The sequence below is a fragment of the Neopelma chrysocephalum genome, unplaced genomic scaffold (genome assembly GCF_003984885.1).
Source record: "Neopelma chrysocephalum unplaced genomic scaffold, ASM398488v2 Primary Assembly neopelma1_64, whole genome shotgun sequence".
Lineage (NCBI taxonomy): Eukaryota > Metazoa > Chordata > Aves > Passeriformes > Pipridae > Neopelma > Neopelma chrysocephalum.
Genome location: NW_020897721.1, coordinates 3695079 through 3722779, shown reverse-complemented (window position 1 = coordinate 3722779; position 27701 = coordinate 3695079). Strand labels below are relative to the sequence as shown.

Below are 27701 nucleotides of genomic sequence, written 5' to 3'. Positions count from 1 at the left end.
TTTGCTTAAATGAAGACTGTATTTCTGGGTCAAAATGTCTTGCACTACCTCTTCCTTCTCTGCATTTCTTCTTTTTTCAATTAGCAAGCTATTACTGTATGTTTGGATAATCACTGCCTTTTGATGACAAAATGTTTTAGTCTTCCTTACCTTTTCTCTTTTATTCCCTATAATGTTATCGGAGGCTGAGGTTTGTTAAGGTTTTCACATGTGATATTTATATAAATCAAACATCTGTTGCATGAAGACTGTGGATTTTTAAATGTATTTGTGATTCACAGGGTCTCCATAAAAAGAAACTTGGCAGTGATTCCTCCCGCTTTATTCTTTCATTTTCTCAAATTTTCTTTCCTTCCACTTTCCTGTATTTTGTCAAAACAGGCTGTGCAACAGAAAAATCTGGTCACATGCATGCCCAAGAGATTAATTGACCTTTGTGCCTTTAAACCTCCTGAGCAGTTCAAGTCAGAACAGCAAAGAATTATCTGCAGCAGAATTATCTTTCTGGAAATAAGTAACAGGCTCTTCAAAGCTCCACTGGAGATATATATTGCCTTATTTCTGATCTAATCTTATCTTTTCAAGTTCATTTCAAGCCTGGAGTAAAAGTCAAAACTGTTACCTACGTGTTGGTGGGGTTTTTTGTTGTTGTTTTTTTTTTTTTTTTAAGGTTGTGTTTAAGATTAAGTGTCTTGGTTGCAGGCCGAAGTCTGCTCCAGTGGAAGGCTTTGACTTAACCAGCAGCAGGGTTGTTCCTGCCCAGCAGAAAGCACTCTGCTGAATGAGCCTGCTCTAATCGCTGAGCAAATCTCCGAGCAAATAAAGAAATGCATTCCTGGGCACCTGCAACAAAGAGGCGCCCCAGCTCCTTTGGGAAGTGCAGCTTCTTCCCCCTTTATGCACCTTTTGGCACAAAAGCTGGAGCAAAACGAGTGTAACTGGCCTTGCACTTTCCCTGGATTCCTATTACTTAGGGCTGCAAATAAAACTAGGGAAATTCTGTCTTCCTACAAGTAAAAACGGTTCAAGAGGCCAGGACAATCAGCAGCCAGGGGGACCTTCGTGCAAACGCTTCACGCCGAATTTATGGGGCCAGGGGTGTCTTTTGTGGCTTCCCTCCGCGTGGCGCGGCCCATCGCATTCATCACTTCAGCGCGAACGGGGCGAGGGGTGTCTGGGCTGTCCGAGCTTCCCGAGGGGACCCGGACCGAGAAGGAGCGGCCGATGAGTTCCCGCGGGGAGCGGGGGCCGCAGCAGCGCCGGGACAGGCCCGTGCGCGGGGCCCCGAGCGCCGCCCGGGGCCAGCGCCGCGCTGGGGCGGCTGCTCTGTCCCGCCGAGCCCTCACGGGCGGACCTTCACCCTCCGGCCTGGCAGCGGCTGCTCCGGCCCCCAGCCCCGGGCGCGCTCCCGGTGCGGAAGCGGAAGGGCCGGGTTGGGCTGAGCTGAGCTGAGCTGGGCCGGGCGGCGGCAGCGCTACGGGCGGGCGGTGAGTGCGAGGGGGTGAGTGCGGGATCGCTGCGGGGGCTGCGGGGCCGCCTTATCGCCCCCGTCCCCGATAAGGGGCAGGTGGGCGCGCTTGGCGCCTCCGGGGGGAGCCGAAATGCGGAGGGTCGCCCCTCGTCTGTGCTGCATTCAGCTGTTCGATTTAAGTATTACCGATGTGTTCCTATTTGCATGGCTATACATATTAATATTATGCATATCTATGTGTGTTTTACTGCCGGAAGACCCCTTGCTTCTGGTTAAAAATGAGTGGTACCCCTGGGTTGATGCGCAGGTGTGGTTCGCGCTACTCTGGTTATTGATGCATCCTCCCAGCCTTTGAATTACAGTGAGATTTAATTCTTTTATGTGAATGTGGCAATAGGTCGGCATTGTTAAGCTAAAAACCGCATCTGTCTTGTCCAGAATTAGTTTGCTTTTGTGATTGTTTTTGTCTCTGCCCTCCTAAGAAGAGGCGTCCGGCTTTTTAGTGAACCAAATGATGATGGCTAGCAGATACAGTGGTTCTCCTGACTCTCCTGTTTTGGAGAAGAATCTGAGTCAAAAGTGTTAATGTATTTTCTTCCAGTGTCTCTCATTTTGACGTGTTTCCATTCTTCCAGAGGTTTTAGTTCTGATCTCTCAGAGGTGTTAATATACAACAACGTTACATGAAGCAGAATAGATCTTAGAAAATGTGCTGATGCTAGTTATTGATTAAATGTGTACCTTGTCTTCTGAGCTGAACTCTTACCTTTAAGATGATTGCATAACATAGTTGTGTAAAACATACAATTGGTGTCTTATTTGTATTATATGCCAAAGTGATTCAAAAAGCCTGAAGTTTTTAGTTGTGTTATGTGATATAAGGAGACGCCTTTATTTAGGCAACTAATTTCAGGTAAAAAGCACCCACTTGCATGTAGTGGGCTACAAAATGGCTGTGCAAGCTCAGAATAGAAGAGAACACTTGGCATTTTCATTCTGCCTTCTCTGACCCCCTCCCCCATAAAACAGATGTACACCTGCAATTTGGTTCACCAGTGATTGCGTTCAGCATCAGTATCTGGACTTAACTCAGTGCAAATCCAGAGCATTAGTTTCGTGTGGTTGTCGTTTTGCACCAGGACATGTTGCACCATTACAATCCCGATAAGAAGGGCACTGAGAGTCTGAAGTATCACCTCAAATGCTGGTTTTGAGAGCTAACCCTATAAAGAGGAAAGTATTGATAATCTTCATCCCTTCAGGTGCTGGGAGCCCCAGGTTGTGCAGAGCTCCTCTGATTTGTGGGCAGCATGTTGTGCTGACCCTGTCCATAGGAGAGATTACCCTGTTGTGGTCACTCAAACTCCTAGGAATTCTTTTACAAGAAAACAACTCTATTCATCACCTCTACTGTCAAACACAAAGGGTGCTTGCATGAGAACTTCCTGCTCTTTTAGATAACAGCAAGGAGGCATAATCGCAGGTACAAAGTTTGAGCTGCCTGCACACTCCCCTGTTACAGGTGGCTGCTAAGCTTATCCTGCAGTCCTGGGTTGTGCAGCCCACAGAACAGGCCTGGAGGCCACCCTGTGCATGAAGTGCAGCACAGGGGAAGCCTGGACCTACTCTGGTTTAACTGTTCCATGGATCACCAGCTCCTTGGTGTGCCGTGGCCTTCAGGTCAGGATCACTCAAGCTACGCTGTTACGTCCTTCTGAAAAACAAGCGTGCTGTTTGGTGTCTGCTGTAAATGTACAAAAAAGTGGGTTGATAAGCTAAGAAAAAAATTGAAAATATAAACTCTCTGTGTGAACACATCCATGGGCTGGTACCTAATTATCTAAGGAAAATGATAACACAGATCTTTTTTGGGAAGGTATGCTGTGTGAATGCTGTGCTTTGAAAACATCCATTCCTCTTATATAGACAGATATCCAACCAACATTGCATGTTTCCACTCTTGATTCTGTGTGTTGTTTTTTTGAACACCTAACAGTAACAAGCTTAGATGCAGCAGAACTTGGGAAGTAACTTCCTCAGCTTCTGCTGAAATCAGCTAGCCAGCTTTGGAGCTCATCCTAAATGCAGTCTTTTAACTGTTAGAGCAGAAACACAGATTGTGAGGATGTTGGGACATACCATAAGCCCTTCCTTTTTGATTAAAAAAACCTTTGCTGTTGGGAGCAGAAGAGGTAAATTATTGCAACTTACTGAATTGCTCCAAAACCATTTGTTCTTTTTATTCTCTAGGCAAAAATGTCTGCAGCATGTGACTTCGTTACACTCCACAATGGGCAGAAGATGCCTCTCGTGGGACTGGGAACTTGGAAAAGTGACCGTGGCCAAGTAAGCAGAGAACAATACAATACTGTGCTCATAACACTCTTTGTGGTGTGTGCACCTTTTTTTGGGGACCCCAGATCTGAGACCCGGATCCTTTGCTTGAGTTGTTCTGGCTTTGAGTCCACTGAAGCCAGTGGAATGTATGTGTGTATTTGCACAACTAAGGCATTAAGACAGCAATAGAAGATCCCTTCAAACTTGTTAACCCTGACCCCAGGCAGTTGTGCTTTGGGACATGAATCCAGAAAGAGACCAATTAGTAAGGTGGGACAGGGAAAATTCTGTAGCAATAGTATGGTGTTGGGTTCTTCCACTGTTAAGTCCTCAGGCTGCCAGCTTGACCAGACACCCCTCTGGCTTAGGCTGGTGACTCAGCAGAAAGCATTATTTTGGGAGGCAAGAACTGTAGTTTTTCTTGCAATGAGTCCTGTTCCAGCAGTCAGCCAATGGTTAGCAGAAAAACAAAGAACTTGCTTGGGTCAGCCAACTTTTAGACTAAGAGACTCATGTATCATTAGACATTCACTCTGCTTCTGAATGCCATGAATTGGCAAACACCACACTTGGAAACAATTCCCCGTGTTACTACAAACAGTCTGTGGGAATGTTTGCCTGCTGTGGGCTGTGCCTGCTATTGTAATGCTTCTCCCCCTCGTCTGTCTTTTCCTTTCTCTTCCATTTAGTTAAAAGATAAACTCTTAGGGGAAGAAATTGTACATGCTTCCTGTGGAAGGCCATGTAATGGAATTCTTAGCTGGTATTCAAAGAATGGTAGAATCACAGAATGGTTTGGGTTGGTAGAGACCTTAAAGATCTTGTTTCAACCCCGTGCTATGGGCAGGGACACCTTCCACTAGACCAGGTTGCTCCAAGTCCCATCCAACCTGGCCTTGGAACACTTCCAGGGATGGGGGATCCACAGCTTCTCTGGATCATGCATTTGCACTGTTGCATGTCTGTGCAGTAAATGTGGTGTGTCTCAACTGCTACTCCTGTGTGAGCTTCGTGGCTGAGAGGAAAAGTTAAAACCCTTCTCAAGACGTGCTATTCTCTCGTGCCGACTAAAGGAAAAGGTGGGAAAGAAGCTGTGAAAATTAAATCTATTCAGAGCCATTTATTGTGGGTTTTCCTGTCCAAACAACTGTCAGGACAGTGGATCTGTTGGGAATGGAAGCTGTGCTAATGTGGCAACTGACTTGGGTTGAGAGCTCAGTCAACCTCTTAAACGAGGACAAGGGTGAATGTTCAGCTCTGCCGCTTAAAATATCAGCTGACAGCTTAATTAAGTTTATTAATATGCACAAACTTAATGGATGAATTTCTGTGCACTCAGAGCAGTTAAATCTGCTTTGTCCAAAACAAATGTCTGAGACTAACCAAACAAAATATGAATACATTGTTTATTTTGTGCATGAACTGTTCTGGGGAGAGTGCAGCCTTATAAAGGAACCGGAACAGATCCTGTTTGTGCATAATTTAAACCTAATTCAGGATTTTGCCATAATAAGCAGTGCTGCTAGCAACTGGACCCCACACAGGATCCAGCCATCTTCTCTGGGGTTCCTCAGAAGTCACTGGGAGTCACTTATTTGCAGTATCTGCTGTCTTCAAAGACTTACTTGCAGAATGTATTGCAGGCAAATCTAGGAATGGCCAGAGTTACAGAAGTTGCTGCTATTCCTATGGAATAAATAAATTTCTGCTTATCACTTTTGAAAATTCAGAGGCATAGCAGCAGTTTGGCTGATCATCCAATGATTTACCCTTAAGAGGACATGATATAGTTCAGGCATAATAATTGCTATTATGAATTAAAGACTGAGGGCCAAAACCCAGAGAAGCAGAAGAATTATCACTGATTATATTTAGTCTAGCTGTCTCCCAAGTAGAGGCTATGTGTCAAAAGCTCCTTTGTGCAAGGGCTGCATTAGAAGCAAGCATGGAAATGGATGGCTTTTAAATTATTTCAGGCAAATATTTTACACATTGTAGTTATTTTCCTTGCCAAGCTTGAGCGATTTCTTTGTTATTGCTGTTCCTGATTGTAAGCAAGCCCTACCCTGTAGCCAGATCTTAGCAGTCCAGTACAAAGGTGTCATTGCAGCTCTAGTTTCCTAGATATTAAGAATGGGGGACAAATTATTGAATCTAAATCCATGTTGGAAGACTATAGGATTTTATGGGATTTAGACCCTATAAAATAATAGGGTGTTGTGTGTTTTACATAATCAAATGCTAGAAGAGAAATTTGTTTTACATGTTTCCATAGGAACTTGATAGAGGCCTGTTGAATGGAAGGGAGCACAGAACAAAAGTTTTATGAACTGACAGCATGAATGAGTTCAAAGAGAAATCCATTCAGACAAGAGCATCGAGAATATCAGTAGCATGGCTTTTTGATATCGCAGCTGGATTATCTGTAATCCTTTAATGCTTTGTTCTCTCAAGTGAGCCATGCTTTCAAGCTGCAGGATTGATCCCCACCTGACGAGGAGTCTAACCTGCAGTAGCAGAGGCTGGCTCTGGGGGGGGGGGGAGAGAGATACAGGGCTTAGGGAAGTTGTATTTCTGTGTGAAACTTCAGGAAAGCTGAAGAGGAAACACATGCCTCAGAAAACCAGTTAGACTGAGTGTCTTGTGACAGGATTGCAGCTACGGAGGAGACTGTTTAGTTCTTGAAGTTCATTAGACAATATGGAGAATCCTGGTTACAGGCACAAAAAAATTCACTGCCTTAAATTCAACATTTGAAGGATAAGAGGCAATCCCCCTTTTTTTTTAGGCAACACCAACTCTTAAGTTGGCTTTGTTTGTCTGGTGGTGTGAGTTCCTTTTCAGCAAATTTTAGTGCAATATGTAGAAACAGTAATATAGGAACACATGTTCTGGTCATACTCCATCTGAATATCACATGGACTGCAATATTGTGTCTGTTTTGGGGCAAACCATTTGAAGAAAGGCATGAATCAGCAGGCTAAACTAAAGAATGTATGGAAAGATTGAAGGATCCTTTGGCTACTGTTACTGCACACCACCAAATAGCCAGAGGCATATGAATCTCCACCTCCTCTGTTCCCCACCACAAAATGTGTGTATCTGTCTGCACATAATCTCAAAAATACAAAAATTCCTTTAAAAAAAGTACTTTTCTTAGACTTACATCTATATGTTATTTTTTTCCCTTGAAAAAATGCCTTTTTTTTTTTGCACATTTTCCCTTGATTGCTTGCCTTTTATGTGGAACAGAAACTTTCAGTTCACATGGGAACGTCTTTGTAGGCTGAGAGTAGTTTACAAAAATACAGATTTTTTTTTTCCCAGATCCAAACCTTATTTAAATGACCAGTCCCAGTTTTTCAGTGCTAGAAATTTATCAAAACATGCTGATAAAAAAATACAGCCTCCTGTTGGAACGCTTTGCAGAGACATGCTTTGAGAGCCTTATCTCTGGTCTTCTGTGAGCGGTGCCTACTTGTATTTTATGGCAAATTTCATGCCTGTTTGGATTTTAAAAAAGTATTAATCTGACATAGGAAATAAGGGATTAGTGCAGACATAGAACACTGCTAGTTTCCCTTTCCTGTCCCTCTCCACAACTCTCACCTCTTTGAGGGGTAGATATTGAGTCTTAAAAGCCTTTACTGTGTCTCCAGTGATTTCAGAGTTACCCTGCCCTTGACTTTGTAGTGACCTTCTGAGGAATGCCTTTGTCAGGTGAAAGGAGCACTGTAACTACCATCCTGCTAGAGAAGGGAAGAGTTCACTTCACTGCTGTGATAGAAATGCTTTGTCATTCTGGCTAAGGGAAACTGAGCTACATTCCAGTTCTGCTCTCAAAATGCCAAAGAATGCAGTCAGAATATCCTGTGTCTGTCTTGACTGCAGTTCTTGAAAAGAAAAACAAATGAAATCCAGCAGTAGGAGAGAGATATTTTCACATTTGATTCCCCTTTGCCTTTCTGTAGCATCACAAAGCAGGACTGTACATGCCTTTACTTGGTATTACTAATTTTGTCAGATTTAAAATTGAAAATCCTGGTACTTTGGTTAAGTTGAAAGAAACCAATCTCCCTCTAGCCTTTGTGGACACATTTTTTAATCTCTTGACATGAGAGATGTGATCTCTATAAACACATTAGGGCCCTATTGCATCAAGCACTGTACACAGAGTAATTTACAGTTTTGAGAGACAGGTCAGTGAGGGGCAATGTATAGAAATCTCAGTGCAGGTAGGATGTACTCTTTCTGTAGTGCTTCAGGTGGATAGATGTCATAGAGAACATGTGCTTGCTATCCACTGGAACTTAAATGAAACAGATTTTACTAAATGCCCATCAGCCTAATAGGAGATGATGACTACACTGGCACCTGTAGTAATCTTGGTTCTTGCACAATCAGTTATTAAAAAATCTTTATTCAAAAATTCCTTGTGATTCCTCACAAAGATGCCATTCTGTGGTTCCTAGACTTGCTTCATTTCTGAGGCCCACATGTGAAGATGTTTTGTGCTTCTGCTTCATTAGAGCTTTCAAAAGCAGATACAAATTTGAAATATAGCACCTTGGTTCCCAACCATTCTGGCTTTTGTGTAACAATACGCAGCAAAAGGCTCACCTTCAGTGTGAGCAAAATGCAAAGTTGTGAGCACCAGCAGGAGTATCCCAGCAGTATAATAACTTTCATTGTTGTGTAATCAGTAAGAATGAGACACAAAAGAAAAATGTGCCATAAAATAGCATTATCTTAGCAATTAAGTGTGAGTAGTTGAACCAAACCCAAATTCTGGTGATTCTGGAGTTAGAAACCAGGCTCTTCCTTTGCTGGGCGAGAGGAGATATATTTCAGGTTTAACTGACATGGATTCCTCAGTCGGGTCAGAAAGTTTGTCTTCTGAAGCTTTGATTTATTTGAAAACTGAATGGTCCTGTGTGCACAGCCCGTTTTCTTGTTACTCCTGGACTGTCTGCCAGCAATCCCCTCTCCCCCCTGAGGGCTGTGCCGCAGAGGGCCCTGTATCCCACGGTTTGAGTCTCACGACCTTATGCAGGTTTGTGGGTTTTTTTAGGAGTGTTGCTCACTGAGTCTGTAACATATTTTAGCTTTTATCCCGGTGCTGTGTCCCTTTTCAGCGACTGCACTGGACGATCTGTTTCTGATTGCAGGTGAAGGACGCCGTGAAATGTGCCCTGAGCGTGGGCTATCGCCACATCGACTGCGCCGCGGCCTACAGCAACGAGGCCGAGATCGGGGAGGCCTTCCAGGAGTGCGTTGGGCCCAACAAGGTAGAAACACAGGAATCACTGTGCTGACTGTTGATGCCAAATTTTTATGCCCCAAAAGGCATGGGGAAACTGCTCAGACACAAAGTTTTCAGTCTATAAGCGGGAGGTATCTTTATTCGCGGCACCGGGAAGCAGCCAGGTCTCCCTGGGGAAACTGCTTCGTTCCAGCAATTCACAGCTGGGGTTTTATACAATTTTTGCCAAGCAGTTGCATCATACAATATGAATATTCATAATATTGCAACATATAATTTTAATATTCATAACAGGTGGAGTTTAGGCAGAGTTAGGGGCGTGGTCTTCAATTTGGGGAGAACCTGGAGGGGTCATTCCTGTTCTTCAGCCTCACGAACTCTTGTCCTTTCTTTCATCATAAACTTTGTGAACTTCTCTAATTTGGCCGATTTCCTAGTGCATTTGGCAGAGGTTCCTGATATCTGGCAAGGGTACCTGGGCCTTGGCTCATCTCCTTTCCCTATCAGCCTTTGTTTTCCTTTCTATATACTTATTTTAGCCCTTAGTTCCTTCTGTTTTCCTGTGTACATATGCTTCTGTTCTTTCGTGTCAGTGTGTTCTGCATACCTTAATGAATTATTGCCTCTGCTATTTCTAAGACCAAGTTCTCTGTGCTTTTGCTTAGGGCTTGCTTTCTAAATTAACTCTCTAATTTTCGTATGGCTATATTACATTTGCTCTCTAAGCATTGCCTTGCTTCACTGTGTGCTGTATCAAAATTTACAGCTGTGACCCGAAAGCAGACTTGTGGAGTTAACATTTGTGGCTGTTCTTCCTGATCTGCCCCAGCTGTTCGTTATTTAGCCAGGACCAGGCATGAAGGAGGGCTTTCTCTCCTCTTAAAACCCTCCTGGCTGTCATGGGGAGAAGAGATTGTCAGGAATATTTGAATGGAAGCTACAGAAAATGCCTTCTTTTTTTTTTTTTTTTTTTTTGAAATTTGCCTGCCTGCCTCTTTCCCCCTCACGAAGTATCCCAGTTTGGATGTTCAAAGACTGTGGGTTCCCAGAATCAGTAGTTATAATGTAAAATACTTGCCATGATTTATATGGAAAGTTACTCTAATTTTCCAGTCTAGCATACAATGGTAGGTAGCCTCAGAAAATTTGGTGAGTGTAGGTTTTGTGGTTATAGGTAAAATATGAATGAGTAAATATGTGGTGATTTTTTTTTTAAACAGTGATTGTGTGTGAAGTTTTAATAACTGTGACTCCAGGTCCTGCACCTGAGAGTCCAAGGCCTAAGTATAATGTAATGTAACAGGCATTCCTATGGATGGTGGAATCTTAAATTTATCCCCTTGCTCTTGTTGGCCCAAGGGGCCAGAAGGATTACCTGTACAGCCTCAGAGCCCATGGAAAGAAAGTTTTCATGTTCCTGATTTCCTGCTGCTCTTGCCTTGGCTTTAGGGCAATCTCTTTGTTTTGTGATTTGCTTGAGAGAGGCTGTTTTCAGCTTGCCCCAGGGATTCCTCCCTACCAGATGTGGTAACTCACAAAGGGAAGCACAGGGCTTTTATTCAGTTCACATTACCAGCTAACTTAAATCTACAATTTAAATTAAAATTATTTTTAAAAAGAATTTTTGAAAATCTTTCTTCTTGAACATGACCTTGTGTGAAACACAGAAATAATTAAATGGTTGGAGGAGAGAAACTAAGGGATTAATCATTCCAGCTTCTTCAAAATACAGACTTGAGTGAAATTTTGTCAGACATAAGACAGTGAGAAGCATCCTTTGTGATGGAATTCTGTGCCTCAGCTGTGATCTCCCTTTTGCATTTTATACTATCTAGGTAACCACCTCTCTATTTGTTTTATTTATGGGTCTTACCCTTCCAAGACAGGGTACAGGGCTTTCAGTTCTTAGTGTGTTCCTTCCACAACCAGGAAACTCAAATGCAAAGGTTTGGGGAAAGTTCTTTTTATTTTCCCATGCTCTTTCCACAAGAAGCATTCTTGGTTTGTAGCATGTGATGAGTAAAGTCAGTTGGCTGGTTATGCCTTGAATATGTGAATTGTTAAATAGAAATTTCAAAATTTACATATGAATAAACTGAATAATCTTTCTTTTGACCACATCACACTTAGCAGTGGCTTTAACCCTTGAATTGGAAAGTTGGGAAGAGTGTGTGTGGAAAGGATTGTTTTGTTTTTCAGAACTTCTAATAAATCACTGAAGTATTTGATATACTTTAGGACTTGCCAGTGTGTGTGTTTCTCTGGCTCTTCTCCATCCAGTTTTATTGGATGGGGAACATTTGAAAGGTTTAATTAGTAGGTTCCATGTGTTAACCTTTTCTTTTTTTTTAAACAAAAACTTCAGTTGTTCTCTTTGTTTTAAAACTAGTTGGGTAATTGTTGCAATTCTCTTTCTGAACTCGTTCCAGTAAATTGTGCTCTCCTTCCTTTCTGAAAGGTTATTAAAAGGGAGGACCTGTTTGTAACATCAAAGCTCTGGAATACCAAGCACCACCCAGAAGATGTAGAGCCAGCACTGAGGAAAACACTTGGAGATATGAAGCTGGATTACCTGGACCTGTACCTCATGCACTGGCCTCATGCCTTTGAGTAAGTACTAAGTGGAAAGGGCACAGAACGCAGAAAGCCCAGTTATATCATGTTATATCCTGAGGACATTTTTTCTGAGCTGTGAATTTCTTCCTGTGTATACTACCTGCAAGATGTTCTTTGGTGTGTGGTCCTGTGGACTGTCAAGTAGACACTGTTTTCTACACATAACTTACTCATATTGTGTCCATTCATTCACAGAAACAATTGTTCAAATTTCATTCTTTGAATTTCAGTTGGGTGGGAATTTGTTTATTGTTAGATTTGTAGCATGTCTGTAAACATACAGTAGAGGAGACAAAACTTGTGGTTTTGTGTAGTATTGTAAATAGAAAAAGGATAATTGCTCTCATTATTTAGCAATGAGGCTGGAAAATGAGTATTAAGTCTTCATTTAAAATCTTTAGGCAACTACATAAATTTTTTAGTCATGAGAACAATTAGGTAATGAAATTAGGGTCACTAAACTGGTAACAATTTGGCATGGGTGCCAAGATTAAGTAACTGGGAAAAGTAATAAAGCTTTATGGGAAAAGTTTCTATACTGAAGTTTGCCATCTTACACTACCTGTGAGGTAAAGTCTTTGAGTTTCAAATATATTAGAAGTTAAAATAGTCTGGTGTCTTCATTTAGGCATTGGGGAAGTGTGGTAACCTTGAGGAAATACTGAAACTGCTCTGTGCCTTAGTTGTACTGATCTGTAAAATGAAAATTAAGTGCTTTGTAAAGAAGAGAACACTTTTCACTAGTAGTTATTAAGTGTACTGGAGTGGCCAAGCACATGCAGTATCATGGTGGTATCTCTGTGAGGAGGAAGTGAAATGACTTCTTATGACACTAATTGCAGTAATTCTACGATTTGAGGAAATAAGAGATGAGAAAGTTTTCCATTTAAGTGCTAAATGCAATTACCCTACAACCCCATGAGAAGCAGAGTTCCATACTTTATTTCCTTGTAGATGTGGAAACAGTTGTCCCCCCACCTAACTACAATCAGCAAAAAAAAGGCAAGGGGAATAAATCTCCTGACCAGATGTTTGCATGGATTCTTCACTCAGCAGGCAACAGTTTATGGGGACTCTGTCCATTCTGCAAATTTGAGAATGTTTTTACTCCTTCTGGTCATAGGAACTGAATTTTACAGAGTGAAACACTAACACTCAGATGAAAGATGCTCAAAGTATAAATATATTCCTCAGCATAACGGAATGAGGAAGTGCTTTTGGTCTGGAGGAAGAGCTGTTAAAAATTCCCCCTGTTGTGAAACAGGTTTGCTTTTCATGTGCTTGGAAAAAAAGACCCATTAAGTATTGCTTTGAGAATGACACATAACACAGAAACACGGATAATGATGTATGTTTAGATATTACTGATGTTTAAATTTGCTTGATGTTATGCAACTGCTGACACAACTGGCACTCTAATAAAGCACTTTTCATTTTTTTTCTCCTTGGAAACTCTTCACTCTCCAGTTTTCCATTATTCTACATAACAGTTTTAATGCATGCTTATCTATGATGCCTGTTGTCCTGGGAAGCTGAGCAAAGGACTTCCAGATGAAAATCACAGTGCCTCTAGGTCTTGAAAATTACCCCCACTTAACACAGTACTCTTGACATATGAGGCTGCTTTTCTGAGCTGGGAACTCATAAAGCTTTCAGAGTTACTGTTTGTTCTAGATTTATCAATGACATGAAGAACCATCTTCCCTTGTCCCCAACTGCTGCCGTTTCTCACACCATTCCCTGCTTAGTTAGAGCGATGTAAGGGTCTGAGTTCTGAGCCAGCAAAGTCCTGTGGTGGTTATGAAGCAGTGCTCTTCCACTGGGATTGCTTATACCCCTCCAAGCATGGACTGCTCGGGGACCAGTCACAGCCCTTTGGCTCTGGTGGTGTCACCTGGCACAACTAAGTTCTTTGTGTCTGTTTGTTTCTTTTGCCCTTTTTTTTAAATTATTTTTAATTTTATTTTTTAAACGTGTTGGTATGACTTACTGGAAGGAAACACACCCAACCAACATGTACATGTTAAGACTTCTGTGAGAATAGAGTTTCTCCTAGATATCTCTTAACCCAAGATCCCTTTGGTAGCAGCTCCAAACAGCCTATGAAGAATACCAGACCTCTCCTGGAAATAAATTGAAAACCTAAAGCCACCCTCTGAGTTGCTGCTCCCTAAATCAGCTATTTTATTAGGATCTAAGTGTGTAAAGAGCTGCTGCTGTGTGTACAGTGGCTTATCAGTTCTGTGTAGTCACTGCTGTCCAGGTAACTACTTCAAAGTGCTGTATAACAACTTCATGTAGGAAGACTGACTGTGTAATAACTGCTTAGAGGTTCAGTCACATAATGGAATTGAACAGATAAATTCACTCAGTTTGTGCTCTGCCCTTCAGACTATGTATAAGTTTTCAAGAATACTTTGGGGAAGGTTTCTTTTAGTGAAGAACTATCATGATGTAAATAACGTGATACATGTACTTACCCTTCACCTTTGATGCTGTAGGCGAGGGGACAATCTCTTCCCGAAGAATCCTGATAACACCATGCGTTACGATTACACTGATTACAAGGATACCTGGAAGGCTATGGAGAAACTGGTGGAAAAAGGTCTTGTGAAAGCCATTGGGTTGTCAAACTTCAACAGTCGTCAGATCGATGATGTGCTGAGTGTGGCTACGGTCAAACCAGCTGTGCTCCAGGTAAGATGAATGAAGAAAGCAAATAACTTTCCTGTTTGTCCAAAAGAGTGAAGAATTTGCAAATCTGTTTAGCACAAGAGGTGCAGCTTCTAATGCAGAGGGGAGGATATAACCAGCTCTGCAGGAGCAGGCGCAGGGGTGGTCTTTGCAGGCAGATGAATTTGTTGGGAAGGAGGCCTACATCCATGTTCTGCAGCCATTTTTACCTGCTTAGTTGAAGAGGTCTGTGGAAGAGTTCGTCTTCCCTGTGAGGAACAATTTAGTCTGTAAGAATGAAAGATTATGAGGAGTAATGGGAATTCCTACTGTAGAGAGTTTCTTGTCTTGTTGTATGATCTGTTTAGGTACCTGGGGAAAATCCAGCATTAAGCTTAGATGATTTCTTTTGTGTTTCTTGTAAACTTAGCCCACCAGACACTTCTTCCCTCTCCTGGTTATACCTTAACTTAAATCTTATCCTCATAAGGTTTTCCAGAAACTGGAACAAGCTCCTGTGATGTGTTTGCTTCTGCTGTGCTCTACTTCCCATTTGTTTAGTTTTGTGTTGATATCTGTTCTGTGGGTCATTTTAATAGGTGGAATGCCATCCTTACCTGGCTCAGAACGAGCTGATTGCTCACTGCCAGAAACGAGGACTGGTTGTCACTGCCTACAGTCCCCTTGGTTCTCCAGACCGTATGTGGAAACACCCAGATGAGCCTGTGCTTCTAGAAGAACCTGGCATCAAAAAAATTGCAGAAAAATACAACAAGTCACCTGCACAGATCATCCTCAGGTACAGAACAATTGTGAGAGAGGTGGTGTTTGGGACCCAGCCTTAAATAAAGCAAAACACACAAACCAGAAGGAATCTGCTTAGTATGTGTTCTGCCCCATTGGTGTGGGCTAAAATCACAGGGAGTGCCAAAAGCAAACTCCATTTGGTGCTTGTCTTAGAGAGCTGGTAGAGTTGGTCCTGCCTTAGGACAGGTGGATGGACTAGATCGGAGGGGTCCTTTTAGGGCTTGGATCCATGTCTAGGACAGTTTACTACCTTTTCTTCTGGGAAATAGCAGTAGGGCAATTAAGGCAGCACTGCTGCCCACATGAGTGCTGCCCAGTGAATCTGTGTGTGGCCAGTTTCTTGAACACTCTAGTACTTGCTGCTGCATTCAGATGGGTTCCCAAGAAGAGGGAGTGAGGAAAAGACCTTCCTCCTTTGCACTGAAAAACTGTTTGCCGCTTTGTTTTTATATAGCAAAAATTGGATAGTGGGAAACAAGGTGATTGAGTGATATCCAGAATGTGATCAGCACCTCGTAAAGTAAAATTGGATTTCTGTCTTCATTTTTTGACTGGCTTTATATCTATTGATGTCACTACCACAGTCTTGGGCAGTAGCAAGTTATCCTGCCAGTTGAACATGTTCAAGATTTTGTGCTCAAGCCACTAGACAGGCACTTTAGGGATCTGGATTTTCATCTAGTTTCTCGGAAGTTGTCGTGTTAGAACTTGCAAAAAATGCCTAAGTACGTTTTTCTGACTCTTTCTTGGGTTTTTAGCTTAAAACACTTGAAACTTGATTGCTTGTTCCAGGGCATGAACATCTTCCCCTCAATAATTAGTCCAGTGACTACTGTCTTGCTTGAGCTTGGACACACCAGGTCCTAATACCACGCAGTGCTGTCACTTCTCCTCTGGGGATTTTTATTTCACATACAAACAGAAGTGGCATCTCTGCTGCCACAGATTATTACTCAATCAAAATACATACTTATGGTTCTTGGGCTGCACATGCAGACAAAATCTCTCACCTCCCCTCCTCTTAACAGGTGGCAAGTGCAGCGTAAAGTGGTTGCCATTCCCAAGAGCGTCACTCCTGCTCGCATTCAGCAGAATCTCCAGGTAAGCTGAAATGGAGGAAAGGAGTTCCACCAATTCCCTTTCATGTGAGTAATACACTGTCCTAAGAGTTGTAGAGCAACAAGCTGAGACACTTGGTTCATACTTGTTCATCAACACACTTAAAAGGGAGGGTAAAGATTTTTTTTTTGAAAACAAATTATGGGTTTTAAGCAACTCAGTGTGTGAGTTGTGCACATGCACAGTCTTGTTATCAGAAGGTATTTTTTAGAACTCTACATGAAAAATCTTTATTTAAATTTTTTTGAGACACAAATTTATTGAACAAGGGAGTCTTCTTATGATGTTCAGTGGTTCTTATTTATGAGTAATAGTTTCTCTGTCCTGCGAGTGAGGGCTGGTGACTATTTCTGCAGCAAACTGCCAGTCTAGTGGTGCTGAAGGAATAAGTGTGGTTCAGTTCTGCTCTGAAGTAGAGACAGTTCACTTTAAAAATTATTTGAAAACTCTGACTTTAAATAATCTTGAGGGATGTCTCTGAATCACTGCTTGGGATCTTTTTTTTCAGCCCTTAATCATTAAGATTGGTTGGTTACCTACTAGTTGCTAAGTTAGGAGCTGTTTCTGTAGCTGTTACTCCCATTAAACCAAATTCTGCCATGTAGTGTGATGCTAGAAATCTCAAGAAATTCCTGTAAATTCTGTTACTTGAGGTTTAGGTCTGCATGGGAACAGAATATTAATTGAATAGGCAGCACTTAATTGAAGGAACAGTCCTACTGCTTTTATCTTTGTGGGAGAGCACTATGCAGTAACAGTGTAGGCTTAGTGTTGGCAGGTGTGTGAACACCTCAGACTTTAAGCCTTTATTTGATGTTTGTTATACAATGAGTTTAATTGCAATTTCATATTTATAAGCAGAAGACAAACTGATGGCAACTTATGGTTATTTATCAGAGCCTCTTGCTTTTGTTCTCAGGTGTTTGATTTCAGCCTCACAGACCAGGAGATGAGCCACATTGCAAGCCTGAATAAAAACTGGCGTTACATTGTGCCAATGATCACGGTAAATCTTTCGTGTTTCTCGTAGTTTTTGTTGTGTGCATATGGCCACAACTTGAGGTTTTACAGTTTTCTTTCTTTAGCCTCCCCATCAGAACTACTTACTCATAAGAACACTGAGTCTTCTTAGGTTATCTAAGAGGAAAGAATTTTTCAAAGTCTGGGTAGAGAAGAGGTAACTCTTTGAAAACTTTTCTCTGCTTTGGACACTGGTGGCCCTCTCCTGAGTTCCCGTTACTGACCCATCCATGGACCTTTAAGTCAGGGTCCCATCTCACTTCAAATCTCACCAAACTTCTGCTGATTTGTTCTTCACAAGTCCAAGCAGGCTGAGGTCCATGGCATTCTTCCAGAAGTTCTCCTTGTTGCAGCTGTCACTGTCTACTTTATACCATAAACCTCCCAAGATCAGTGAAGATTCAGGGTACTGTTAGTTCTCCACATCCATTGTGGAAGTCACATTTGGGAATTTGTCCCCTCCACTGCAAGTTCCCCCTTTCAGAATCTGTTGTAATGGCTTTCCTCCAATATAAGGAGTTTGACTTAGGATGTGTTTCTCTTCCCAAGTCTATTAGCTGCAGCATCTTTCAGCATCAGTAGTTTACTGTCACACAAAACCTTACCTCACGTGCTGGCAGATGCTTCTCTGTTTTGAGAGAAACCAATGCCTTGTAAGTGTTGCAGTCCTCTTAGTCTTTCTTTTATTATATTAAAGGACCTTGTTCTTTTTCCCTCACTGCAAAAAAAATACTCAGTACCTTCTTGTCTCCCATCTTTAGTGTTTCTCCTTTCTTATCATCCTGCTTCTGACTATACAGCAGAGGTGCATCACTGGCCAACATATGGCAACTATGATGAATTGCTATAGTTGTGCTGTAATGAATCTGAAGTGATTTATCCCTTCTCTATCATACACTGCATAGATACAGGAAACCTCTCAGCAGATTTGGAAGCTGTCAAGCATACCTCTGCCTCTTCAGCAGTTTGTCTGCCTGTAGATTATTCTTCAGTAGTCAGTGGCTGCTGGCTATAGGAGTTCCTTGGGAAAAGCTTTTCTCCAGGACTGTGGTTTTTTTGAATACTGGAGAGCGTATCAGTGACTGAGTTAGAAAAGAGAAGTTGTGAATGTGTGGTGAACAACTGTCTCATATCAAGGTTAGATACTTGTTACAATTTCCAACTGTTTGTCACGCTGGGGCTTAGGAGAGCCTCAAGGCCACACTTTCAACTGGATGTGTGCATAAATATAAACCCCCACATCCTTGCAGCCAAAATTATCTCTGTGTTTATGGATCAGGAGTCTGTACACCGAAGGGCAAGCTTAGCTGCTGCTCTGTGTGTGTGGCAGTGACAAGCACACCTGCTGCTGACTGCGTGTTTCTTTCGAAGTGTTTTCATACTTTGGATGCAAACAAAGTTGTTTTGTTAACGAAACTGCAAAATACATTAGAATGTAGCCTGGCTTGGATGAGCTGTTGTTTCCTGGGAGACCTGATCGGATCACAGGGATTCACAAAGGAGAGATGAAATGCAGTTCAAAGTGGTAGCTCATCCAGGTTGAGAGAGGGTGGATGTGATGCAGCTGGGCTTCAAAGGTATTGCCATATTGTCAGATAACAAGACAGGAAGAAGCAAGATGAGGAGAATTAAATCACGGCTATGTAGCTGTAAGATCTCCAGTGGAACCTTTTGTCTCCTGCCCGTCCCTTCTGGGCTTATTGGAAAGATTTTTCGTCAACTGTGAATTAAAATTCCTGTCTAACCTTTCATGCATATCTCTCCTATGAATCTGACTTAATAGATTGAGTTCTGGATTTCAAAGTGTGAAATGGCAGTGACACCAGAGCTCCTGTTCTATCTGACAAGACAGTTCTTCCTATAACCACAAGTTCTCATAGTTGTGCCTCTCTTTTCCTCGTTGTGTTAAAGCCTGAGGAGAGGCTATTACATTGTGTGTGGGCAATTTAAGTTGCTTTATACTTTTAATTGTTTGTTACCTAGTTAGAGGTTGGAAATGACCTTTCACCTGCCTGAAATCCAAACTTTTGGAAACACATAATTACCCAGGGAATATACTGAAGTGAAACTTAAATGACTGTCAAGCCAGGAGAGGAGTGATGGTTGTGTACACACCATGACCTATTTTTACTAGTAAATTACCATTCACCTGCAGTGTGTTCACTGCTGATTTTATCCCCCCTCCTTCTCTCAAATTCCTGGGGCAGACTGGAATCAGTGATGTGAAACATTGCTTCTGGCAGCTGCTGTCTTGGCATGCTGTGGAGAAATATGCAGGGGGAAGAAACTGGGGGCGGGGGGAAAGGAGGAATCTGAATTCTAGGAACATGACAAAGCTGTTGGCTCTCAAGAGGACGTGAGGAAACCTGAAGCTACTGTGACACTTCTGTCGGCAGTTTTAAGGACTGCCTTCTGTTGACAGCTTCATTGCAGCTTAATTTTCTTTTAATCAGAGCATTAGTCAAACGTTAAACCGTAACACCCTCGTTCTGTGCTCTGCAGTGCCCCCAGGCGACTCATTTCATCTGAACAGTTCAATAGCAGGAATTCCAGTTGTTGCTTTGAAATGCAGGTTTTATACTGAAAGCTAATGGAGGCATTTCCTAGTGGATACTTGGTTTGAAAGTCCCTGTGATTCCCTCTGGCCCTGGAACATTTTGAGTGATCCCTAACGTCACTTTTATATGTATAAACCCCACATTTATATGTATAAAAATCAGTGATTTCTCTGACATGACTTTTATGCAGTCATGAGTTGCTTAATGTAAGTTGTAGTTGAATGATGCTCACCTGCCACCCAGGGAGGTGTGTGTACTTCTGCCAATGCACCCAGACTTCCCCAAACGTTACAGACGAGGTTTTGCCTCAGCTCCTCACACATTGGGGGTGTTGCAATGGATTTAGTGCCACTAGAAATGCAGCTTGTGCACCTGAATGCCCAGAGGTGGGACATAGGAACTGAGACTTCTGCATGGCCACACCTGCTTTTGGGTCAGCCTGAGCCTCTGTTTGATTATGATCTGCAAATATCAGTCTCAGCATTTCCATGTGACAGCTGGACAAGCTGGTCTTCTGTGGAAATGTTCTTAAACAAAAAGGGCTATGAAGGAGTGCAGTGACACTATTAATGCCTCAGTATGTGGCCCTGAACAAGTCATCCAGTGTGTTTCATCTTATCCATCTCTAAAAACTGGCAGCCCAGCAACTCTGTCGTGGAAACAGAGGTTCCAACTCCAGTAAAGTGTTTTGGAAGTGTGCATGTTACAACACTTACTCAGGAACAGCTACAAGGCAAAAGGCTTTTTTTAACTATTCCTAATCTAGTTCTTCAAGTCTCTGCAGCTTGAAAGGCTCTTGCTCTAGGCTACAGAAATCTGTCTTTTCTTTTAAGAAATGCTTAGAGGACTTGGGAGTAGAGGGAAACAGCTCTTGTTTAAGCTGAAAAATATACTCCCAGATGTTTGGGATACAAAGGTTTAGAAATCTAAACCATGGAGAACTTGAAACTGAGAGTAAGAATGGATTTTTATCTTGCTGACTTGAGTTTGTCTTGTTTACTTCACAGGTGGATGGAAAGCTTGTAGCCAGAGATGCTGGACACCTCCATTACCCCTTCAATGACCCCTATTAACTACAGGAAAATAAGGTGTTAAAGTAACATGCTCCTCTTAGTGCCCTTCCACAGAATAATTGTTGCCACAATTTGTCAAAAACACTGTCCAAATTTAAACCTTCCTTTCTCAGCAGGTTTACCTACAATGTACTGTTTCTAATCAACCTCCTTTCTGCAGGTACTGTAGCTTCCATGTCAGAGTTTGTGGATTTATTACAATGACTACAAGCTTGCTGCTGGAAGCATCAAATCTTTTGGAGATTAGGTGGAGTGGTAGAGTCTAAATCAAGTTCCAAACATGTCATTATCAAGCTAGGGCAATACTTTGGGTTTACTGCCTGTGAAACGGTTTTGAAAACTTTAGTTGTTACCATGAGGGGAAAAAATGAAAAAAAAGGGAAGACATGAAAGTTTTTTAAGACTAAAAAGCTGCTCAGCCAGCAACTTTGGTATCTTTATTAATATTTTTTACACAGGGAACAAAGTGAAATGTGCTACAGTTGCACTGTGTCCATACCCTTTCATTAAAACCCAAGTAACCAGCCATGCCCAGCACTTTTATCCACTTTACTGTACTTGTGGGACTTAGAATTTTCTATTTTCTCTTTCTTTTAATTTGCCTGTAGATTTGAAGAGAATAAAAGCAGACCCTGGAGCAGGCCTTCAGGGCAATGCTCTCTTGCTTGTCACAGTGCTGGGTTTCAGCTCTGACAATAGCTCTGATCCTCCTATCACAAAAGCCACAAGAACTTTTCAGGAAGCCTTGCAGAAAAACATCCTGCCTTTCCCGTGAAGTTGTCCAGTGTTTCTTTACCAGAGATGTCCAGTCTGAGTTCTGGAAGGTCACAAAATCAGTTCCTGACTATACAGTAAGAGCAAAGACCTGTCAGAGAGCTCCTTCCATTTTGATGTAGCATTTTTGGGTGCTGGCTGGGTTGATGCTTGGGAGAGCTGCTCCTGTCTCCTGCTCTGCCCCTGACCTGATGGTAACAGGGCAAGTCACTTGCCTTTCTGTGCCTCTGTTTTCTCATTTCCATGTCTCTGTGTTCCCCCCTGGCAGGGACTAATTTACTGAGTGCTGATGCACTGCTGACCAGGGCTGGAACTCCAGCTCTAACCACAGTTTTATTTTGTTTGAGTCTCTTAATGAATCACTATCTGAGATAAAGGGCATGAGGTGTCAGTACCTACCCCTGCTCTGATGGTGGTACCTTCTGTGGCCTTAGCAACATTAACACTTTACTTTAGTGTTCTCCAGCTGTAAAATAGGATTAATTTTTCCCATAGCAGTGGCAAACAGTTAGAAGAATAATCTTCTGTATTTGAACAGTTCAAAACATAAAGAATTAGATACTTTAATTTTGATAACCTCATTTACAGTAGGCCTATTGTAAAGCTACATATTCATCCTGAGTGTAATGCCTCCTCAAGTATTTCCTGCCCTGGGCCTCCCAGCGTGCAGCTGAACTGGAACAAACCTGTTTATCACTCTTTGTATGTAAAATTTAAGGAACTTCTGTTTCTTGGTAAAATGTTTTCTAATTCCTGTTGAATTTACCTCAGCGGAAAAAGCCATTGCAGCTCTGTTAGGATTCTTTACAAGACTGGACATTTTCTCCTAAGGAAAATGAAATTCCTGTTGTTTTTTTTTAATTGTTCTAATCAAACACGGGTGAGTTTGAATATGGTTCTTGCTGCAGTCATTAGGGAAGCAATCGTGCTTTGAAGGCACTCTGTGCACTGCTCACAGCAGTCATCCTGCCAAGGACAGTGGCTTGTCTTGCTTGTGTTCCCCTTGCTTGTTTGCTTGTCTTAAATAAATTCTGTGCTCGTTGTATGACTTTGAGACTTTTCCCCTATGTCAGGGCTCCAATTAACTTTGTCCGGTTATTTCTCCAATCAGGGGTAAGTGGGCTGGGAAAAATTCCCAAGAAAAGCAGATTGATTCTGTATCTCTGTGAAGCCCACACTTCCCAGCTCTGTTGCTGCGTGCAGTGACATAGCGGGGTTGGAGCCGGTGAACTTTTATCTTGTAATAATAACAGCGGGGCAGAGGAGCCGGCGGGTCTGTGCCCTGAGGGGGCCGCGGCCATGTCAGCCCTGCCCGCTCGGGACCGTGTGCTGCGGCAGAGCAGAGCCGGAGCCCACGGACTGCCCGCCTTGCACAGGCTGCGGGTGGCTGCTGAGGCTGTCCCAGGACAAGGGCGCCGGAGCCTCCCGGGAATACGCGAGGCCGGGAAAGAGGCTCCAGGAGGGGCGGGCTGGCGGCGGCGCTGGACTGCACTTCCCAGCGTGCCCCGCGGGGCCCCGTCCCCCGGCTGGCACTACACTTCCCGGCGGGCCCCGCGCGGCGGCGCCCCCGGCGTCCCGCGGCGGGGCGGGCGCGGGGCATGCCGGGAGTGGTAGTCCCCCCGCGGCGCGCGCGCGCCGCCAGGCGGGCCGGGGCGTGTCCTCGGGGGTATATAGGCGGCCCGAGGGGCAGGGGGCTGCACTCTGCCGCCGCCGCCCCTCTCTCCAGCAGCTTCTATGCAATCCTCGGCCGTCGCCGCTCCCCCCTGCGTTGAGCCCGCGCCGGCCTCCGCGACTAGGTAGGCCTGGCTGGCCCCGGTCACGGTGTGTGTGTGTCGGGGAGGGGGTGGGGGGGTAGCAGAGCGGGGGGGGCGCTTTCGCGCCCGGAGGGGGTGAAGGAGGGAGAGGGGGGCGGTGGGCAGGATTTCCTTGGGGGGAGGGCTGGGGGTGCTGGTCGGGATGTCGCGCCTGTCTCCTCTACTCGCCCCGCACCGACGGTGATACCTGCATCCCCCCCCGTGCTCCCCTCCCGCCGCCGGTGGTACCTTCCTCCCCCGTCCCCCCTCCCGCCCCGGTGGTACCGGCCCGCCCCGTCCCCCCAGTGCTCCGGTGGTACCGGCCGGCCCCGTTCCCCCCCCGCCCCGGTGGTACATTCCGCTTCCCGCTCCTCCGGCGCCAGCTGGGCCCGCGCGGCTCGCGCGGAGCCACCACGTGACCACGGCGCGGCCGCCGCCATCTTTGTTGGGGGCAGCCGACGCCGGGGGGGGGGGGCAGGCATCACGTGACCGTTGGCCCGTGAGGAGCCGCCGCGGGGTTTGGCGCCAAGGGCGGGGGGCGGGGCCGGGCAGGGCGGGAAAGGCCCATTGTCTGCGCGGGGCCGGCCCGGCCGAGCCTCCGCACCCACCCCCCGCACCCAGCACACCAAACCCACGGCCGAGCCCGGCACAGCCACCCGAGCTCGCCCCGCGCGGATGGACGCCTGAAATCCAGCGCTCCCGGCCCTGGTTTCACACCCCTCCTGCCGTGGGGTGGGTGACCTCTTATAAAAGAATCACTCGATGTTTTGTTTGCAGGATGGAAGAAGAATTGGCAGCCCCTTCCACATCCACAGACAAGACAGACAGGTGAGGGAGTCGGGACTGTCGGTCACCAAACAACGTGGAATTCAGGAGTTACTGAGTAAAACACAAAAGTCACCCTTCGAATCCCATGGTTAGGCTTGGGGTTTAACTGATGTGGGTGCTGTAGGTGCTGAAAACTCACCCATGGTTTGCACAAATCTAGAGCAGCAAAACCATTTCAAGGACTAATAAATATGGAAATAGCAGCTGTTCTCAAAGTTCTTGGTTCCTGAGTTAGTGCTGGGGAGGCCCAGACTGGCATGTGATGATACTCTCTTGTCCCAGTCTGAGATACTGTGCTGGGCTGAACCTTCTGGAAATAAAGCTGTGCAAGATGGACTGAATTGAAACTGAGATTTGCATCTATCATTTTTCTGAGCTGCATCATGCTGTGCTATGAAAAGTCTTAACTTGGGTTTATTCTTCTTTTCCTTGACTTAGCTAGCATTGGAGTCTGGTGAGACACTGTGGTACTCAGTACTGTGTTTCTGTGCAGCTCCTAAAGTGTATTCCTTAGCACCCTTTGCCATACCAGATTCTGATCCTTTTTGCAGTGGTTGGTTCAGATTTGCCTGTCTTCCCTTGGTTATTGGAACTATAAGTTGTTCCACATTTAAATAAACAAAACCAAGCAAATCTCCGCTGGTAGTTCCAACTGCTGGAACTCACGCAACTCACTCTTCCATAAAGCTGATTAGATTTTGAAAGCTGTCTGTGAAATGACTGTGGAAACTAACAGCAGCCTGTATTTGCCTTATTTCCCCTCCTCCAGTATGGATGTGGATGGAGAATCAAAGAAACTACTGGGTTTGGGGCAGAAGCACTTGGTGATGGGAAATATTCCGGCTGCTGTTAATGCATTCCAGGAAGCTGCAAGTTTACTGTGAGTAGCAGAATGTTCTGTGTGTTTTTGCAGGGCTTGGGCTTCAACTTGGCTGTTCTGATGTGGCTCATGCAAGAAAGATTGGGATTTTTACCTCACGTGTTTGTAATTTACAACAGAACTGAGGAGAGGAGAAACTGAATTCCCCCAGGTGCTGGGCAATGCTATAGCTGGTGTGCAGCTTAGATGGTTTTTGTGATAATAATTGCCAGTGCAGTTTCCTAGGGAGGAAAAGGGATTTGATAGTTTATTTTGCAGGGGTCTTTTAATATAAAAGCAATGAGATAGTGTTATTTTCTAGTACTGTGTTCACTAACCTCAGTCAGTCTCTGAGAATGGTACTTTTTGGGTTAGAGAGTAATTTCCTTTGCGTGTGTTTGAAAGCCACATGAAAGCTAAGTGAGGGAAGCGTTCATTATTAGTTTAAAGCAACGAAAGAGGAGGCAAAAAACTGATTTCTTCCTGTCCAGGAAAATTTAACTTTCAAGTTCATGTATCAAAACCTAAAGTAGGCACAGGCAAATAATTCTTCATTATTTTTGTAGGGGTAAGAAATACGGTGAGACAGCGGATGAGTGTGCAGAAGCTTTTTTTTACTATGGAAAGTCTCTCCTGGAGTTGGCAAGGTATGGTGACAGTTTGTCAGTTGTTGAAGAGTCTGTCTGGTGTAACAGGATTTCACTAGGATGTGATACAGACAGGGTTGCCCTGGGTGGGATGGGCTGTGGCACTGCAGCTTGTGTGGTTCAAATGGTGACATATTACAAGAGCCAAGGGATAACAAGCTTTTGTTCCCTTCAGAATGGAAAATGGTGTGCTGGGAAATGCCTTAGAAGGGATGCAGGTGGAAGAGGAAGGAGAAAAAGCAGAAGATGATTCTGCATTGCCAGCTGTCGATGGTAGGTAAAGCTGCCTGCCCTGGTGTGGAGGCACCAAACTGTGTGTTCTTGCTGAAATGATCCGAGTTTAGTCCATTGGTATCTTGGGTAGCCTGAACTGTTCTGTTGAAACTCTTGGCAGTCTGAATGGACTTTTTTTTTTTGGTGGTGTTTTTTTTATTTTTTTTTTTATCTTGCTTTAAAATGAGCAAAACCTGTAAAACATCTGCAAGGAGCTGGTCACTGAAAGCATGTGTAAAGGGTCACCAGGTGTCTGTGTCCTGAAACACTGCATTCAAGCTTGCTTTCCTAAGCTTCACCGCTGACTTGAACTGCTTTGTAACCTTGTGGCAGTACAGTGTGTGTAGTCCAGCAGGTCAGAGTCTCTGTAAAAAGTCCAGGAACAGTAACTATTTTATGCTGCCTGCAGCTGGAGATGATACAGGAATTCCTGTCCATCCAGACTGTTAAAACACTGGCACCTCTTGCTTAGCTGTGACTAAAATCGCTGGCACTGCTTGAGCGGCCGCTTGCAATGCTGGGGAAGGGGAAGGGGTTTGCTTAGCTCAAAGTGACTCTGTTGGTTGTGTCCTAATTCCTTGTACTTGGAAAAATGAAGCTTTTAAGGAGTGTCATCCAACTTGGTAACAAACCAACACACACTGGAGGGTCTGAGGGTGGTGTTGTCAGTGCCCTTTAATGTCTTTATCACTAAACTCGAAGAAATGTTTATGCTTCCTCAATCATGTAGAAGAAGCGAGGGAGGAGTTGAGAGAACAGGTTTATAACGCCATGGGGGAAAAAGAAGAGGCCAAAAAGTCTACGGAAGAGTCTCCAGTACTGTCTGAGAAGGAAATCAAAGAGGAAGGTCATGAAACGAAAGATGTTACAGAAGAGAAACCAAAAGAAGAAGTAACTGCTGACAAGGATGTAAAGCCTGATGAGGCTGAAGAGGAAATGGAGGTTTCTGTGGGAAAAGAAGAAACTTCAGAAGAGCAGAAGCAGCAGGTGGCTGTGGAAAAGGAGGCTGTGAAAGAGGAGGCAGCTGTGGAGGAGAAGGAGGTAGAAAAAGAGCAGGAGACGGTGCCTGAAGACAAGGCGGTGAAGGCAACTGAGGAGAAGGAGAGAACAGAAGTGTCAGACAAGGAGGCAAAAGCAGCTGGGGAAGAGGCTGAAGCAGGAGAAGTGGCTGTGGAAGAGAAGGGAGAGGTGGGAGAACAGGCAGCAGAAGCAACAGAAAAAGAGCCAGCTGTGGAGAAGGGAGAGGCTGGAGAAGGGCAAGCAGAGGAAGCTGTGGAAGAGAAGGCAGGAGCAGAAGAGAAGGCAGAAGCACAGGCAGCAGCTGCTGTGGGACAGAAAGAAGCTGCAGAAGGGGAAGCAGAGTCGGCTGAACAGAAGAAGGTGGAAGAGAAACAAGAGCTAGTAGAGAGAGCTACAGAAGAGAAACCAGGTGAATCTAAAGAGACAGAATCCTCAAAGGAACGTGTCCCCACAGAGGGCAAAGAGCCACCTAATGACCTGGAAGAAAAGGCTGAAGTTGCTGCTAAGGTAGAGAAAGAGGAAAAGAAAGATGACCTGGTGGAAGAGGGTGAAGGTGCTAAGGTAGAAAAA

General features: G+C 44.1%; 2 protein-coding genes across 5 annotated transcripts in view; both read left to right on the top strand.

Moving 5' to 3' along the window:
- Positions 1–1374: 1374 nt before the first annotated feature.
- AKR1A1 (aldo-keto reductase family 1 member A1) lies at positions 1375–22765 on the top strand. 4 transcript variants are annotated; one of them, XM_027683162.1, is made up of 10 exons: positions 1460–1487; positions 2302–2346; positions 3720–3817; positions 8977–9096; positions 11530–11681; positions 14189–14384; positions 14960–15159; positions 16196–16268; positions 17206–17292; positions 20872–22765. In XM_027683162.1, the coding sequence occupies exons 3-10, from the start codon at positions 3728–3730 to the stop codon at positions 20935–20937; spliced, it is 984 nt and encodes a 327-aa protein (XP_027538963.1). In that variant the 5' UTR covers positions 1460–1487; positions 2302–2346; positions 3720–3727; the 3' UTR covers positions 20938–22765. The 4 variants fall into 4 exon arrangements, with proteins under 4 accessions (XP_027538962.1, XP_027538964.1, XP_027538963.1 ...); XM_027683161.1 differs by lacking the exon at positions 2302–2346 and having other exon boundaries at positions 1375–1487; positions 3722–3817; XM_027683163.1 differs by lacking the exon at positions 2302–2346 and having other exon boundaries at positions 1420–1501; positions 3722–3817.
- A 588-nt stretch (positions 22766–23353) lies between these two features.
- NASP (nuclear autoantigenic sperm protein) overlaps positions 23354–27701 on the top strand; it is an 11468-nt gene continuing 7120 nt past the window's right edge. The window contains 6 exon segments of the mRNA XM_027683130.1: positions 23354–23507; positions 24282–24332; positions 25102–25212; positions 25758–25838; positions 26014–26111; positions 26842–27701. The exon segment at positions 26842–27701 is cut by the window's right edge and continues 9 nt beyond it. Coding sequence (XP_027538931.1) covers positions 23446–23507; positions 24282–24332; positions 25102–25212; positions 25758–25838; positions 26014–26111; positions 26842–27701 — 1263 coding nt within the window. The 5' untranslated portion in view covers positions 23354–23445.

Excerpts from the sequence above, each read along its gene's own strand:
- AKR1A1 (XM_027683160.1), top strand. The coding sequence starts at position 3,065 with ATGAAGTGCAGCACAGGGGAAGCCTGGACCTACTCTGGTTTAACTGTT. Across the intron at positions 15,160-16,195 it reads CCTGCACAGATCATCCTCAG|GTGGCAAGTGCAGCGTAAAG; the intron begins GTACAGAACAAT and ends TCCTCTTAACAG. Across the intron at positions 17,293-20,871 it reads ACATTGTGCCAATGATCACG|GTGGATGGAAAGCTTGTAGC; the intron begins GTAAATCTTTCG and ends TTTACTTCACAG.